The sequence below is a fragment of the Saimiri boliviensis genome, chromosome 6 (genome assembly GCF_048565385.1).
Source record: "Saimiri boliviensis isolate mSaiBol1 chromosome 6, mSaiBol1.pri, whole genome shotgun sequence".
Classification (NCBI taxonomy): domain Eukaryota; kingdom Metazoa; phylum Chordata; class Mammalia; order Primates; family Cebidae; genus Saimiri; species Saimiri boliviensis.
This window is the reverse complement of record NC_133454.1, coordinates 117,092,506-117,110,111: the sequence shown is the minus strand read 5'-3', so window position 1 is coordinate 117,110,111 and position 17,606 is coordinate 117,092,506. Positions and strand designations below refer to the sequence as shown.

Genomic DNA, 17,606 nt, shown 5'->3' with positions numbered 1-17,606 from the left:
CCAGCAGCAGACCCCTGCCCCCCAGAGGAGCCTCTTCAGAATCCAGGAGGTGGTCTGGGCTGCCTCCCCTGTCCACCCCATCCGCCCGGCCCGGGACTCACATTCCCGTACACCAGCACGTCAAAGCGGATGCCGAAAGCCTTCAGGAGGGTGCGGTACTCACTGCCGTTCTCCATTTTGTAGTACTTGGCAAACCTGGAGGTCAGAGGCAGAGGTGGTCCCGCTGTGAGCTCCTGTGTCTCCTGCCTGAACCTCCTGGGTCCTCCAGAGCCCTGAGTCCTCGCTCACTGAGCAGCCCTTACCGACGGTTTGCGGAGACACCTACCATGCTCCTCCCTGTGTGTTTTAGCTGACCCCTCACACAAGCCTCATCTTGGGGGCTTGTTATAAAAGCAGATTCCTGAGCTCTACCCTGGACCCACAGAATCAGCATCTCTGTGGGTGCAGCCCAAGAACCAGTCTTTTATTTATTTTTATTTTTATATTTTTGAGACAGAGTCTTAACCTGTCACCCAGGCTGGAGTGCCGTGGTGTGATCTTGGCTCACTGCAACTTCCGCCTCCTGGGTTCAGGTGATTCTTGTGCCTCAGCCTCCTGAGTAGCTGGATGACAGGCGCCCGCCAGCAACCCTGGCTGATTTTTGTATCTTTAGTAGAGATGAGATTTCAACGCGTTGGCGAGGCTGGTCTCGAATTCCTGACCTCAAGTAATCTGCCCACCTCGGCCTCCCAAAGTGCTGGGATTACAGGTGTGAGCCACCTCGCCTGGCCAGAACTTGCCTTTTAAATAATTTCCGTCACTGATTCTGATGTGTTTGACAGTTTGAGCCACTGCTAGACTCCACGATTCTTCAGTTCCATTTGTCTGAGTCTTCCCTTTCCCGGCTCACTGCAGGAGCTCACTGCTCCACAGGCTTCTCTGCTTATCTGGGCTCAAAGCATGGCTCTGCCGCTTACTGACTGTGCAACCTTGGGCCAGTCACTTAACATCTCTGAGACTCAATTTCCTCATTTGCAGGTGGGAATAACATACAAAAGTCCTGGCCAGGTGGCTCACACCTGTAATCCCAGCACTTTGAGAGGCCAAAACAGGAGGATCACGTGAGGTGGGAAGTTCGAGACCAGCCTGACCAACATGGAGAAACCTCATCTCAACTAAAAATACGAAATTAGCCAGGTGTGGTGGCACATACCACTGGTAAGCCCAGCCACTGGGGAGGCTGAGGCAGGAAATCGTTTGAACCTGAGACAGAGGTTACTGTGAGCGGAGATCACGCCATTGCACTCCAGCCTGGGCAACGAGAGTGAAACTCTGTCTCAAAACACACACACACACACACACATACACATACACATACACATACACACACACACACACACACACACACACACACGTCCTGCTTCATAATGCTGCCACGAGAATTGAGTGAAACCACACATGTCAGGGGTGTAGACAGTACCTGGAACCCAGTAAGCACTCAGGAAACACTCGCCGATGTTGGCTGTTGGTATTGCTGAAGAAATAGTTTACATTTATAGAGCAGTTTTAAAAGGCGCTTTCAGACTCCTCAGCTCATTTCACCCTTGCAAAAAACCTATGGGATAGTGCTATGGTTTGAATGTCCTCATCCAAAACTCAGGCTGAAACCTAATCCCCAGAGTGGCAGTATTGACAGGTAGGGCCTTTAAGAGGTGATTGGACCCCGTGGGCTCTGCCCTCGTGGATGGATTAATCCATTCATGGATTAATGGATTAACGGGCTATCATGGGAGGGGAACTGGTGGCTTTGTAAGAAAAGGAAGCGAGACCTGAGCTAGCACATTAGCACACTGAGCTCCCTCTCCACGTGACGCCTGAGCCTGAGACTGCAGTCCCCACCAGTAGAAAGACTCTCAGCAGATGCAGCTGGCCCCACAACCTTGGGCTTGTCAGCCTCTATAGAGGAAGAAATAAATTCCTTTGCTTTGTAATTACCCAGATTCAGGTATTTCATTAGAAGCAATGAAAAACGCACAATTATAGACAGGCATGTGATAACTCCGTTTTTCAAATGAGGCTCCGAGGGGTTGAGGTGACTTGTCTGGGGTTACCCAGCTGGTAAGCCCAGCACTAGATTTTCCCAAGTCAGAGACTTTGACCTCTACACCTTCTCTGCCTTGGCTGCTGGGGACTTAGGAGCATGATCCTATTTCATTCTCACCACACACAGAGGTTACTGTTCAACACAGAGAGGTAAGTGCTCAGACCCCCATTTTGCAGATGCCTGTGGAGGAGAGGAGCTTGATCTGGGGTTTCGTAGTTAGTGAAGTGCTGGATTTGGGATTCAAATCGCATCAATCTTTTGGTTTCTAAAGCCAGTGCACTTTCTGCTGTGTGGCTCTGCCCATCGTGGGCCAAACGCTTACATGAGCAAAGTGTCATCTCTTTGGGCTACTGTCCCACAGTTAGTTGTAAAACGTGTTCCTGACGCCAGTATCCTTGGAAAGCTGTGGGGATTAAGTAAAATCAATGGAGTGAAAGGGTCCAGAAAGCTCCTTTACCATTTGGGGTCGACACTGTGCCCTCTCAGCGTTTCCAGTCCCCACAGACTCCCAGGCCTCCACCATCAAGGGCTCTGAGAAACGTATTTCCTGAAAGTATTTAATAATTGACATGGTGCTCCAGGTGGGGATATTTGCATTTGAACCTGTACAGCAGAGAAAAGGAAATGCTCAGCCCTGTGAATCATTATGGAGAGATTACAGGCACGAGAGGAAGATGGCCTGTGATGGGGAAGGGTCACCTTAAATCACAACACGTCTGCCACTATCTGCTCTGGCTGCCATCTGTCAGTGGGACACTCTGGAATTAGGCAGAAGCGGGTCTAAATCCTGGCTCTGCCACCGGTTAGTGCGGCCTCTGATGCTCCTTGCCTTCAGTGTGTCTGTTTCCGTGCCCATAAGCACAGGGGAGCTCAAGGTCCACTAGAAGGTCTGCTGATGAGACAGCGTAAACACGGACACCACTGAGATTCTCGTGTCAGAGATTCTGTCTGCTCCTCCACACCCATTCTCTGTTCCTTCTGCACCCAGCTCTGGGCCCTGAGAGCCTGGCCTGCAAAGACTGCTTTGGCCTCTGTTTCCAGGTGGGTTCTGCCAATGGAAGGCACAGACAGGAGATCAGAGGGTGGGGAAAGAAAGGCCAGGGCGTTGAGGTGGCTGGGCAGACTCAGCCTTTCTTCAGGTTCTGGGGATTGCTCCTCCCCTCACTCCCAGCAGCCTAGGTGGTAGCAGCTTGCCCTCACAGCTAGCACCGATGCCCTTCACTGGCCTGGTTAGTCCCCTTCCCTTTACCTCAAATGCACCTTTGTGCATCCTGTCTTTATTCAATCACCCTTTGTGAGACCACCCACCGTTTCCCCTCAGGACCCCTACCTGACCACTCCCACTTGACGGAGGAGGAAGCTCAGTCCTAGAGAGCTTTATCTGGGTCAGAAGAGAGCACAGGAGAATGGGTGACACATTTTCTGTTTCTGCCTGTGTGTGGGCACGAGCAGAGCTGGTGTGCCTGAGTGATGTACCTGTTGCTTGAGTAAGGCTGAGAATTACTCAGTGAATAAAAGGTTTCCAGGGGACTCTGACCCGGGAAGGTGTTTCCTTGTGGGCTGTGCAGCTGAGGGAGAGGCAGGGAAGGTGAGGATCCCAAGAGGGAGTAAGACCCACAGTAAGAATGAGAATGACCCTGGGAAGGCAGCTGAAAGTGCAAGCACTTAGCCGGAAGAGGGCTTGGAGGTCAGGGAGAGAGGGGAGGGGCGAAACCATCTTTAAAATGATGCTAAGTTAAAATCCAGGTGGTGGAGGAAGATGGTTTCACAACCAATGTGAAAAAGAATGAATTCAAGGTGCAGCAAATGGAGGGGAATAGGATGGACACAAGAGAGGATGTCATTTCTATAAAGATGACAGGGCCTAAGAACTCCAAGCAGGACTCTCAGGATATTTTAAGGAAGTCTGCAAAAGAGGTATCCGGAATGGGCACAAGGGTCCTGGAAGTCCTTACTGTGGCTTTCAGATTCTCCTGAAGGTAAGTATAACTAGCCATCGCTGTCTCCATGGCCAATCTTTATAGAGCACCAACAATATAGGCAGTTCCTTAATATAAGCATCCCCATTAATCTCAGGAAGGCTACACTGCTGCTGACCCATTGTACAGATGAGGACACAGGTGAGAAGCTAACTTGCCAGAGCAGGGATTCTAATCCATACTGATGCCTCCGAATTCACGCCCATGCCCCTTGAGCCGTCCTGTCTCTGAGCTCTCGGAGGCTGTTAAGGATAACACAGCCCTTGTGCCAGATCTCAAAGCCCTTCTAAAGCCTGTGTTCTTTCTCATGTCATTGGAGAATTTAGGGCCCTTGTCTCAGAAACATGGCTCCTGATGCCCATGGGTAGTGGGCAGGCATGATAGGGGGGGTCGCGGATGTCTGGGGCAGGGCAGAGGCTGGGCCTGTGGTCCTGACATATTCACTGCTGGCCGAAGCCTGCAAGCATGAAAACAGCTCTGACACTGACGTCGACTCGCAGAACAAAAAGTCGTATCCTGGGCACTGCCGTTCAAAGTGAGGGCTGGCTAAATTTATCCTGGGAAGGAATGCGAAAGGAACAGGGAGAAAAATCAAAGCGGACTTGGTTTTTCTCCAGCACCTGCCTTCCAAGAGGCAATAAGCATGGTAAGATCATTATCTCACCAACCACCCACCCTCTGAGGGGGGTTGGCAGGGACTGATTCTCTTCCTGGGTGGAAGGAGGAGGAACGGAGCTCAGGGAGTGTGGGCCCAGGCTGCAGACAGGAGAGTGACCTAGGAGTCCCAACTTCTGCACTCCTCTGTGGTCAATGGGATCACAGAATCTGCCCACCCCTGTGGCAGAGACAGCTCACTGATCACCAGGGTCTGGTTATCTCCTCTCTTGGCACACGATTAGACCACATTTCCCAGTCCCCTGCATTTAGCTGGGACCTCACGACTAGTTTTTGCCAATGAAATGTGAATGGCAGTGAGGTCTGTTACCGCTGGACTGAGGTGGTTTGGAGCAGTGTACCTTCTGTGTCTTCCCTTTCCTCACCTGATGGCCAATTGCTCAGGAGTCAGGAGAGGACTCTGAGGCCCTAGAGACTGAGTCAAGATGGCAGGAGCCTAGATCCCTGAATGACTGCATGGAGCTCCCCACCCCCACTGGCCCCCCACAGTGTACTGTGCCACGGGCAAGAAATCAACCTTTGTGTTAAGCCACTGAAATGAGGGGTTTGTTTGTTACAGCAACTAGCAATACTAACCCTGACTGTTACAAACTCCCAGAATTTCATAGCCAAGAGAAGTTAATTTGCAAGGAGTGAAAAAAGAGCTGAAGTTGGAGAGTTGCTCAGGATTAGACAGAGGGCACAGTCCTATGATGCTAAATCTAGAAGTAAATCCTCTAAGGGTGCCCTAGGGGATCTGGGTGTGGTGCTATGGTTGTCATGAATTAGCTTCTTGATCCTGGGAAGGTCACTCAGTCTCTCTGAGCTTTTTATTTCAACTGAAAAATGAGAGGAAAAAGAGCTGTGAGGAGGATGAGTTGAGAGAGTGTCCATATATAGCCAGTGCTTAAAACACATCCCCTTTCTTTCTTATCCTAGCATCAAGATAAAAATGAAACAATATCTACATTTACTTTAACCATTACATTCTCCAGGCTCCTGTAGATCATGATATTAGTAATAATAACAGCCAACATCTACTGAGTGCTCCTCTGTGACCAGGCACTGCGCTAAACGCTTTATGCTTATTAGCTCATTTAATGCTCACAACCACACCACTGCACGTAAGTACTGTTGCTATCCCCATTTCACAGCTGAGGAATCAAGATCAGAGAGGTGAAGCAACTTGTCTAAGGTCACAAAACCAACAGTGAGTGAAGCTAGGAATCAAATCCAGGCAGTCCAGCTGTAGGACCCACGTTCTTAGCCGGCATTCTACACTGTTCTTTTGTTGCTTGATTTCTGTTAGGTCCTAACTAATTTCATTCTCCAGCTGGGGCATCTTTTTGCATTTGCTGGGTGGGTCTCCATACCTCACTGGCTGGGAGCGGAACAGAAAGCCTGGAGGTCCATGCAGTGTCAGAAGGACAGAAGGACCCTGCAGCCCCCTATCTGCAAAGGGGAGGGCCTCAGCTACATACACTGCCCAAGCCTTGATTTCCAACAAGTCCTCTGGTTCCGACCAGATCACTTTTGTTTTCTTGGTTGGGATTGGGGTTGGTGAGAATGACAGGACCACGGGGCACCTTGGCCCCTCCCAACCTGGGTCTGTTCACCTGCCTCATCTGCAGGCTCTTCTCCCTGCCACACATTCAAGCTCCGGCCACACCAGACTGCCCGCCTTCCTCATTTCCTGAACACGCCCCACAGACACAGGCGTCTTTGCTACAGACAGACACCCATGCTTTTGCCCATGCGGTTCCTCTCATTTTGTTAGTATTCCACAAATATTTGGAGCACACCTAGTCTGTGCCAGACACTGTTCCAGGTACTACTGATACCTTGCCAAGCTCTGCTGTCATGAGAAGGAGATACTCATTGACCACACAAGCCCATACATAGCTAAAACTGGACATAAGGAAGAGCTGGGAAGGAGAGGAATACCGTTCTGTGAGCACGGTTAGACATCTGACTTAGGCTGGGCGTTAGGTAAAGCCTGATGTGAAAGTGGCCCTGAAACCAGAAAAAAAATTTAACCCAGCAATCCCATTACTGGGTATATACCCAATGGAATAGAAATCATTCTATTATGAAGATACATGCATGCATGTTTATTGCAGCACTATGCATGATAGCAAAGATATGGAATCAACCCAAATGCCCATCAGTGATAGACTGGATAAAGAAAATGTGGCACATATACACCATGGAATACTATGCAGCCATAAAAAGGAATGAGTTCATGTGCTTTGCAGGGACATGGATGAAGCTGGAAGCCATTGTCCTCAGCAAACTAACACAGAAACAGAAAACCAAACACTGCATGTTCTCTTTCATAAGTGGGAGCTGAACAATGAGAACACATGGACACAGAGATGGGAACATCACACACTGGGGCCTGTTGCGGAGTTGGGGGAGGGAGCATCAGGATAAATAGCTAATGCATGCGGGGCTCAGGTGATGGGTTGATAGGTGCAGCAAACCACCATGGCACACGTTTACCTGTGTAACCTGCACGTCCTGCACATGTATCTCAGAACTTAAAATTAAAAAAAAAAAAAGAAAAGAAAAAAGAAAGTGACCCCTCAAGCTGGGGCTTGAAGGATGGAGAATTAAAAGGCAAGAAGGCCAGAGATGGGGCCACTTTCCTGGCTGAGAGAACTGCAGGCCCTCTCGTGGGAAAGAATGTGGTGTTTCTGAAGCAGCTGGAAGAGGGTTGGTCGGCTGGTGGGTGGAGACGGAGGGAAGTGGCAGCAGCTGGGTCTACGAGCCCCAGCTGGCAGCCAATTGTGTTCATTTCTTCCCAATTCCACATTTAGTGACTTCACTCCTGTAGCCTGAAATGGACCGTCCTGGAGTATTTACATCACAGGAATCCAGCAAACGCTACAAACCAGGGGTGTGAGCTGAAGCGGAGACATCCCTCGGGGCTGCCTTTTCCCTCTGCATTAGGATTCAGGCCTCCACTACAGTATCTGCCACACCAGGCTACAGCTAATAATTTGGACTATGGACTATGAGCCATGTCTCACTGTTTCTGTTTGCCCAAAGGCCTAACGCCCACAGTAGGGGGTTGAGTAAATGCTTGCTAGAAGAATAAATCAATTTCCGAGATTCTTGGCATCTCAAAGATTGAGTTTAGCTAGGTTGTCCTCGGAGCTCCCTCCTGCTGTCCCTGGTTTCTCCAAATGCTCCCGATTCTGCAGGTGGAGCTAGTATAAGGTGGTAACAACAGGCTGTTTCTCTCGCCAGCAGGACACAGTTAGATCCGGCAGCTAGCTAGGTGGGAAAGTTGGTGCTATGGATGGGAGCCAGCCTCTCTCGAGGGCAATGTCGGAAAGAGTGGGAAAAGGTATGTGGGAGAGTTACTCCTGCCAAGCACCAGGCTAGAGGCTTCCACACCTGTTGTTTCATGTGGGCTTCACAACAGCTGAACTAGGCAGTTGGCAGCTGAGATGGTCCTGGGCCTGAATCCTGGCTGTGCCACCTAATTTATGTGACCTTGGGCGAATTACTTCTCTGAGCTATGGAATGTGAAGGCCGAGCACAGTCCCTAGCACTCAGCTTCCTATTCATATTGTTTACTGGTCCTCAGGCAACATTCCCGATTTTACAGGCTGGGGAAAGGCACAGACATGCTCTGTAGGCTGTTCTGCCTGGCAAGGAGCACAGCTGGGATCTGAAATCTGGCTGCTTGACTCCAAAGCCCTTGCCTACTCCTACTGCTTCCCTGAGAGAGGAGCCAAAAGAAGTTCGTGGTGACTCACGCCTGTAATCCCAGCACTTTGGGAGACTGAGGCAGGCAGATTACCTAAGGTCAGGAGTTTGAGACCAGCCTGGCCAATATGGTGAAACAAACCAACCAAAAAATTAGCTGGGCGTGGTGATGGGTGCCTGTAATCCCAGCTACTTGGGAGGCTGAGGCAGGAGAATCACCTGAACCCAGGAGGCAGAGGTTGCAGTATTACAGTGAGCTGAGATAGCACCACTGCACTCCAGCCTGGGAGACAGAGCGAGACTCTGTCTCAAACAAACAAACAAACAAACAAACAAAACAAAATGAAAAAAAAAAACTTCATTGCAGCCTCAGTGGGCAGGGAGCTTGTTAAGCTGGTGCCTGTGAAAACACCTCAGCTGTGCTCAGCTGTGCAGAAAGCACAGCATGGCTGTGACTGCGATGATGCCATAGGCATCAGAGGAAAGAACAGAGCCCGAACAGCTGCCAGTGCTGATCGGGGAAGTGGGGAGCAGCCCCAGAGGCACAGGCAGGGCTGGAGTTGTCAGGGTTGGGGTTCCTCTGACAGGCGCAGCTGGAAGGGCCACTGGAGCCCAGACATTTGAAGGGAAGCAGGGATGGTTACCTGGTGGGCCAACGACTCTGCACTCACCCCGGGGGCTCTGGTCTGGGGAGACCTGTATGTGGACCTCTGTAGTCCACATTCCCCAGCTTCCTTCCCCCTGGTTTCTGGGGAATTTGGTCAATGGGTGGCACTGGTAGGGGACGCGAGGTGGGGGAGGGAGGGGATAGGGTGTGTTTCCACTTGCCGCTTTCCTGTTTTGCCTTGATTTTGCCCGTGGGCGTGTCACTTTGACTGCTTCTCCTGTCAGGCACCCCAGCTCAAAACCAGGCTCCCCCATGGCCAGGTGCAGTGACTCACACCTATAATCCCAGCACTTTGGGAGGCTGAGGTGGGTAGATCACCTGAGGTTAAGAGTTCGAGGCCAGCTTGGAGAAAACCCATCTCTACTTAAAAAAAAAATACAAAAATTAGCTGGCCATGGTGGTCGGAGCCTGTAATCCCAGCTACTCTGGAGGGTATGGCAGGAAAATCACTTGAACTCAGGGGGCGGAGGTTGCAGTGAGCCGAGATTGTGCCATTGCACTCCAGACTGGGCGACAGAGTGAGACTCCATCTCAAAACAAAAACAAAAACCCGAGGCTCCCACTCCACCCACAGGGGCGGCAGGTCTAGGGTGGTGACGGCTTCCTGCCTTGTTCGTCCCTGAGTGCCCCGACTCCCATGCTGGTTCCTGTTGTGTAGATTTCTTCACAAACCCCAGCTAATATGCTTTCCCTCCGGGAAATTCACGGAGACACCCCTAACTGTGACCAGGCAGGATACCTCTAACACAGGACTGAATCAAAGAATTTTGAGGCCTAATAGTGCTGGGACATTGTGTGTGTGCGTGTATGTGTGTGTGTGTGTGCACACTTCCTATGATCGTTACCAGCAATAGATAAAGAATGAGTCAGTACAAACGTCAATTACCATAATAAATCATCTGTCAGATGCGCTTCTGCAGGGCAGGGCTGCAGCTCCATTCCAGTGTGATTGTGATAGGTCTATAAATAATAGTGCATGCCTCGGCAGCCCGAGTTTCCACAGCCCTTCCTCAGACACCCACACACGTTGATTCAGACTTTTAGAGCTTGAAGGAGCCTTAAAGATCATCATCTTTAACCAGCCCATTTTACAGAGGAGGAAACTGAGGCCCACAGAGGCAATGAGACGTGCTTAACATCACATTCAGCATTTACGGCAAGGCCTGAACTGTGGCCCACAGCCTGGGCTCCTTCTGCTTCACCTCTGCTTCGCCTTGACTATCCTCGGCTTGCCCCAGTGCAACTTTTTTTTTTTGGTATAAGCATTTTTGTTATTTGGATTCAGGTTTCTTATCACTATATTAAAACCTGCTTGATTCTAGGAACGGGTCTTGTTCATCTCTATTTGCCACAAAGCCCAGCATGTGATATAATCTAGAAGCTGAAGGAAACCTTCAAAATTCTCCCTACATTCTCTACAAAGGGTTTCCCTGCCGATGCCTGAATACATTCAGTGCAAGGAAACTTCCTACCTGTAGGAGCAGCCCAAATTTAGCTTTGGATAGCTCTAACCGTTAGAAGTACTTCCCCACGCTGAGCTGACATTTGCAGTAGTCAGTAGTCAATAAACGTTTGCTGAATGGAGAAGGGTTTTGTATCACGATGCACAAATCCCTTGGAAGCTCTCAGACATCTGTTTAGAAATGATCCATCCTCTCATCGAGTGGTGGAAATTCCTTCTTAAAGCAGGGACACGTAACTGTTACAGCAGCAGGAAAAACAGCAACAACCTTGCAGGAGCTGGGTTTGACTTGCAAGGGAAAACTTGGGCCTGGAATTTGGGTTTCTAAGTGAAAGTGGTGGTGTTCTCAGCAAAGCTTTGCCTGGTGAGAAGTGATTTTGCCAGCTGAAATACACTTTTACAGTTGATTTCATACTGATAGGAAAATACCTCCTGGCAGACTCCTCGCTTCGGGGTGGGGCAACATCCTTAGAACAGGCTGGAACTCCTCCCCTTAGAGAAGGGCCCAAAGCCATGCTTATTTATTTGTATTTCAGGCACCAAATCAACCTCAAAGGCAGACATTTGAAAAATGGCTTGTTGTTGATCTTTTAAAAATGCATTACTATTAGCCTGGCGTGTGGCTCACGCCTGTAATTCCAGTACTTTGGGAGACCCAGCCGAGTGGATCACTTGAGGTCGGGAGTTCAAGACCAGCCTGACCAACATGGAGGAATCCTGTCTCTAATAAATATACAAAAAATTAGCTGGGCATGGTGGCACATGCCTGTAATCCCACCTTCTCAGGTGGCCGAGGCAGGAGAATCGCTTGAACTCAGGAGGTGGAGGTTGCGGTGAGCTGAGATTGTGTCATTGCATTCCAGCCTGAGCAGCAAGAGTGAAACTTTGTCTCAAAAAAAGAAAAAAAGGATTACTATTAATTTCTCTTTAATAAGGTAGGGAAAGATCAATGGACATGGAGCCAGAAGATGTACCTGAGAGCTCTAAAATGTTCTCTTGAGCTGTTACATCCTTTTTTTTTTTTTTTTTTTTAATGAGATGTTGTCTCACTCTGTTGCCCAGGCTGAAGTGCAGTGGTGAGATCTCAGCTTGCTGCAACCTCCGCCTCTGGGTTCAAGCGATTCTCCTGCCTCAGCCTTCTGAGTAGCTTGGATTACAGGCACGTGCCACCATGGCCAGCTAATTTTTTTTTTTTTTGTATTTTTAGTAGAGATGAGGTTTCACTATATTGGCCAAGATGGTCTTGAACTCCTGACCTTGTGATCCACCCACCTACGGCCTCCCAAAGTGCTGGGATTACAGGCATGAGCCACCGCGCCCGGCTCTAAAATGTTCTCTCTTCAGGGTCAACAAGATAATCCACACAGAGCACCTGCTAATCCTCAAGCTCACTGCTAAGTGTTCAGTGAGTGCTAGCTAATATTTTCTATGAATAATACTGGCTGCTGTGAGAATAGGGCAGGCATGAAGATGATAAAAGGCTCTCTAAATCCAGGATCACTCTAATTGTCTCACTTCCACTGAAACCTAAGAAAGATGAAGATGAAAATGGATTATGGAGAATTCAAGCAAGTACACTTCCCATGGAAGAAGGCCTTCGAATGTTTCTGTGGAAATGATGGTGCTGGCTGCTTTTAACACATAGTCTATGGCTTTTGGAAAGAGCAAAATCCAGATTGTAGAGAGAATGATCAAAGCCAAGGGCACACTTCAATTCTGTCTCTGTCAATTGGCCTAAGATCTTGCTGATCCACACGTTTCTGCCTGGAAGCAGGACAGGAGCCAAATCTCCGAGCTTCATGAAAGCTGCTGTGGGTACATTTCCAACATGAAACGATCACTAGAAACACCTACTGCACCAGGAACATCTAGCAGCTGAACAAGTGTTTTTTTGTCCCAGACACCAAGAGAGGAAATCCAAAACTGTGTTGCCTTTTAGTAGCAAAGCTGTCTTAGGAACTCTCAGGGGAGAAACAGAAATCAGGCATTTCGAAATGCACCATTTCGATTGTCTCCCATCAATCACACCAGCAATCACCACCAGGTGTATCTCTTGTAGCTTTTTTTTTTTTTTTCCTTTTTGGGCAAGCCATGTGGTGGCACAAGGTATTCTGGAAGCAATGGATATAGATCAAGTCCCTGCGTTTGAGTCCTGATGTGCTTCCTAATGAAGCTGTCTAACCTCAGGCAAGTTTTGAAGTCTTTCTGAGTCCACCTTGGGGGTGGGGGATGATGGTGAGCTGTGAAACCTGTCAAAAATAGGTGTGAAAGGGCTTTGCAAACTTAACTCTAGGGCTCTTAATCTGAGGTGCAGGGATAGGCTTTTATTTATTATTTATTTTTTAGAATTTTTAATCTTATTTTTTGTAGGGAAGGAGTCTTACTATTGCTGCCCAGGCTGATCTTGAACTCCTGGCTTCAAGGGATCCTCTTGCCTTAGCCTCCCAAAGTGCTGGGATCACAGGCAGAAGCCTTCACACCAGGCTATGGGATAGGCTTTTAGAGGTCCTTAAAGTCTTGGAATTTCGTGCTGCATAAATATAAATGCATAGAATAAGAACTGGAAGGAAACTCACTAAACTGTCCCAAATGCTAACTCCCTGGAAAGGGTGCAGGCCTGGGGAATGAAGGGGATTTCCCATGTCATTACTCTGTATATATCAGTATTGCTTGGATTTATTCCTCTGAGATTGTATTTATATCTTATTTGTAGAAATAAAATAACCTGGCTGGGCACGGTAACTCACACTTGTAATCTCAGCACTTTGGGAGGCCAAGGTGAGCAGATTACTTGAGGTCAGGAGTTCGAGACCAGCCTGGTCAACATGGTGAAATGCTGTCTCTACTAAAAACACAAAAATTAGCTGGGCATGGTGGTGGTCGCCTGTCATCTCAGCTACTTGGGAGGCTGAGACAGGGGAATTACTCCAACCCAGGAGGTGGAGGTTGCAGTGACCCGAGATTGTGATACTGCACTCCAGCCTGGGCAATAGAGCAAGACCCTACCTCAAAAGAAAAAAAAAGAGAGAAGAGAAAGAAAAAAAGAAAATATCCTTTAAGAAGAGAAATTGCCTGCAAATGTGCTCATGTCTATGAACACATGCACCTTCCTTGGGCAATGGTCCCTGCTTTCATCGGGGTCATAGAGATCTCTGAAAGCTAAGGAAGGGCTGTGATTTCACAGATAAAAGTTGGCAGAACTTGTCCTGGACATCCCCACAGATGGCCCTCCAGTCCACGCTCCTCCCGCCCTCACCCTGCCCTGGGCTGCCTCAGTGGGCTGCTTTGCCCTAGATCTGGCTTCCAGTGGGGCTCTCCCAAGTCACAGCCACATGTCAGGCTGTCCGCTGCTCACAGCTCTGTCTGTCTCCATGTTCCCATCACTGCTTCCTCTCCTCGCCTCTTCAGACCTGGGTGGCAACCAGTGTCCCGTTTCTGGCCCTGGCACTGCATTCTCCTGTGTGGTTTCTGTACACCCTGCCCACACCTTTGAAACAGTCCCTTTATTAAACTCTCCTCAGATTACCCAGTTAGAATGTGCCATCTGTTTCCTGCGGGGACCCTGACGGATACAGTATTTTTAATCTGTCATTGCACCATCAATGCCTATACACTCACGCACACACACACACACACACACACACAGTGACACACTCTCAGCCTCACACATTCACCCACTAACAAGTACACCCACTCTCACAAACTCACATGTGCACACACACTCACATACGCACCTCACCTGCTCCCAGCACTTTGGGGAATATAGTTATTCTATATTCTGGTTATTCTATATTCTATACTCACTCTGGTTAACATACTGCTCCTGTGACCTGAGGGTCTACCTGGGCCCCAGGAACCTTGCTAACAGAGAGGGAGCCTCTTGAAGAGCTGCAGGGCTCTGTGGAGGGCGCCTTTCACCTGTGCACCATTGAACTGGTGACTTTCCACAGTTCTTATTTTTAGACATTGTTGCACTTTGCTAGAAATCCAGATGACCCCACCAAATGCACTCTCAGCGTGCTTGGAAAGAAGCTTCATAAAAATACTAAGTTAAAGCGGCCCACGGAGTCTTTAGCCACTCAGAACAGACCAAGGCGTAAAAATAAAATCTCTCCTCTAAGTTTCAGGTACGGGAAGAACAGAAACCGCTAGGGGAATCACACAAATAAAGATAATTTGCATGGATGGCACCAAGTACACTGGGGAGGAGTTGAAGGGAGGCACGTTTTGGCTCAGTTCGAGACCAGCTTTCCAATGACTGGAGCTGTCCGATTATGGACAGGCCACTCGGCTTGCCACGGATATCAGCCATCGATACCAGGGTGATTACCTGGGCCCCTATCAACTCTTTTTAATCGCAAAGGTCAAATTAGGAGTTGAGGTCCAGGGACTTCCGAGGCTACTCCAGATGCCCCCTTTGGAACTTCTGCTTCGTCATCCGGGAAAATGACCGCCTTACTCTGGGTGACTGCAAGGGACTTCAACAGCTATAAATTCTCAAAATCTCTGATTCTGCAGGCAAAGAGCTACAAAAAGTAGGGGTGGGGGGAGTGACATTTGGAAGGGAGCTGCGAATGTAATTAGTGATGGAAATGTGAATCTCTAGCTGCCTCTGGATGTCTTAGTTAGCAGATTAAAACAAGGCCGAATCTTGGCTGAATAATTCCATTCCCTCCAGAGCAAACGGCAACAGTGGGGGTGCTGAAAAATCTGCCTCTGTTGGAGGGAGTGGCATATGAATCTGTTGGGGAGACAAAAGGCCGGGCTCTGAATTGTGCCGCCTGCATCTGCTGGGTTTTAAGCCTCCCTGGAACTTAGATTCGATGTTTTTAAGCTGGGCTGAAAGTGTCATGCTTTTTTCTGAGGATTAACAAGTACGAATGTCCCTAGTCTTCCTGGCTGGGGTGGATGTCATCCAAGAAAATACGTTTTGAATCCAGGCTCCCTCTCCTGCTTGCTTTGTGACTTTGAGAATCGTATTGAACAGGGAGACTCCATCTTCTCCTCTGTAAAGTTGGGTTTGTAAGGCCGGCAAGGAATGCTGAGCCAAAGCACACACAGTGCTTTACACACAGGGTGACTAGTATGGTTTCTACCAATAACTAGCTTGGTGAGATTCTAAAGGACAGCATCAGTTTAGCCATATCATAGAAACTGCACTGTGGCCTGCACTGAACCTGGCTGTGTGACCCTTTCTCTGTTATTTGAGGATTCAGAAAGGTGGCCTTGCAGCCTCCCACACATGGACCCTTAGCTTAGCCTTGGGTGCCAGTAGTGTGAGGGGCACTTGAGGATGGAGGGTGGGCACCCAGGTGAAGGGACTGAGGAGGCTTGGGCAGAGCCCTCTGTTTGCCATGGATATCAGCTATCCCCCAATGTCAGGGCTTTATGTGGGCCCTCTGGAAACTTCTAAAACACAAAGGTCAAACTAAGCAGCTTTGCCTCCTTCTCTGGCCTGGGGGGTTTTGTTGGGGGAAGTTAATTATCTGGGATCCTAAGAGGGGATGGTTTCCCTTAGGCCTCTGGGAATTACGCAGGCAGGGTCCTTGGAGATACTCTGTTCTGCCTCCCCACAAACACTCCAAGCTGATTTAGGACCAAGTCTGTCTCACATCCTTCTATGCTCAGGTGGGAGGGAGGGAAGGCAGCCACAGTGCCATAAACTAAAGATAAAGAACTCCAGCCCAATTCTTCTTTAGATGAGAGATCCCGTTCTAAAACCGTATGATGTCAGTAGTTGGGGGTCTTTATAACATTCACATTCTTCATGAGCTTTCCTGCCAAATGAGTTATTTGGAGGATTAAAGAATTCCCAATGGCCAGAGGGAAGTTATGATGATGAAAATTTGCATTTTAGATCCTGAGAATTTTATTAATATGTTACTATTTTAAGCCACCATACAAATATCCTTTGTATTGATCTCAGTGTGAGATACCAACTGAATAAATATGCCAATTTCTGCCAGGGAGCCGAACAGTATTTTTAACCTACTTTAAAATATGTGTTGTTTCCTATGGTTTTTTTTTAAGTTTGAAGTTGATTATGAAAGTACTTTCAATTTTTAAAGATTCTTCTTTCCAGAGAATATACATGTATATTTTAAAGTATTAAATATAAAGCTTAATGGGGTGGTGATTATTTTTTTAAGTTAGAAACTAACATTTTAAAAAGGTGAAATGATTATTTTTGGCTTATGCATGCCATTATATCGGAGAATATCACCTCAACAAAAGAAATTTGAGTAACAATTATTTGAATATATTCAAATACATCTTCCTATATTCAAATATAACTGAAATATATTCTTTTATATGTATTTGTTTTCCCTATTCACTGCCTATTCAGTCTATTAAGCTGTTTAGTATATAACGCCGTGTACTTTAACAGAGCCCCGCCAGAAACTTCAGGATATTCAAAAACTGGGGGAAATTCGCAATGTGTACATGTATCAGAACAACACATTGTATCTCATATACACATACAATTATTATGTATCAAGTAAAGAGAAAATAAAACTTTAAAAAAGTAGGGTTGACTTTGTAGCCTACACTTTGAGAACTGCTGGTCTTAGCATGCAGTAGACAACTGGCCCATGTGTAATGGATGAATCAATGAATAATATAGAGAAAAAGTCATACAGAGACAAAACAGAGAGCTGAAGCTTTTCACACATTGGTTAGCTGGATCCTCTAGATCACAGTGATACTGCCATCGTTTCGTAGACGGGGAAACTGGGGTGGGAGAAGACCAAGGACTTTTAGTTGTTTCCAAGCAATTTGTCCTCTGATTCCTCTCTTTCCCTTCTTCAAAATGGAAGAACAAAACAAAACCCGAAAAGATCCCTGATGTCTCAGTGTCACGGGGATGATGTTTAAGGACGGGTCTGAGTTCTGGCTTGGGGAGGCATTGAGGAAGAACCAGACAATTGTAATTGCTACTGGCGACACGTGTTTGAGGACAGACGTGCAAAACTGCCATGTTGTGAAATGTAAAATGATGCCAGTTATTACCCTGATTTTGTAGAGTGAGAAAACTTAGAAAAT

At 47.9% G+C, this 17,606-nt stretch overlaps 1 protein-coding gene across 1 annotated transcript in view; it reads right to left on the bottom strand.

Annotated features, from left to right (window-relative positions):
- Positions 1–17,606, bottom strand: part of P2RX3 (purinergic receptor P2X 3) — a 34,899-nt gene that overhangs the window by 2,378 nt on the left and 14,915 nt on the right. Inside the window, exon 10 of the mRNA XM_003920107.4 lies at positions 102–195. Coding sequence (XP_003920156.1) covers positions 102–195 — 94 coding nt within the window. The remainder of the gene's footprint in view (positions 1–101; positions 196–17,606) is intronic.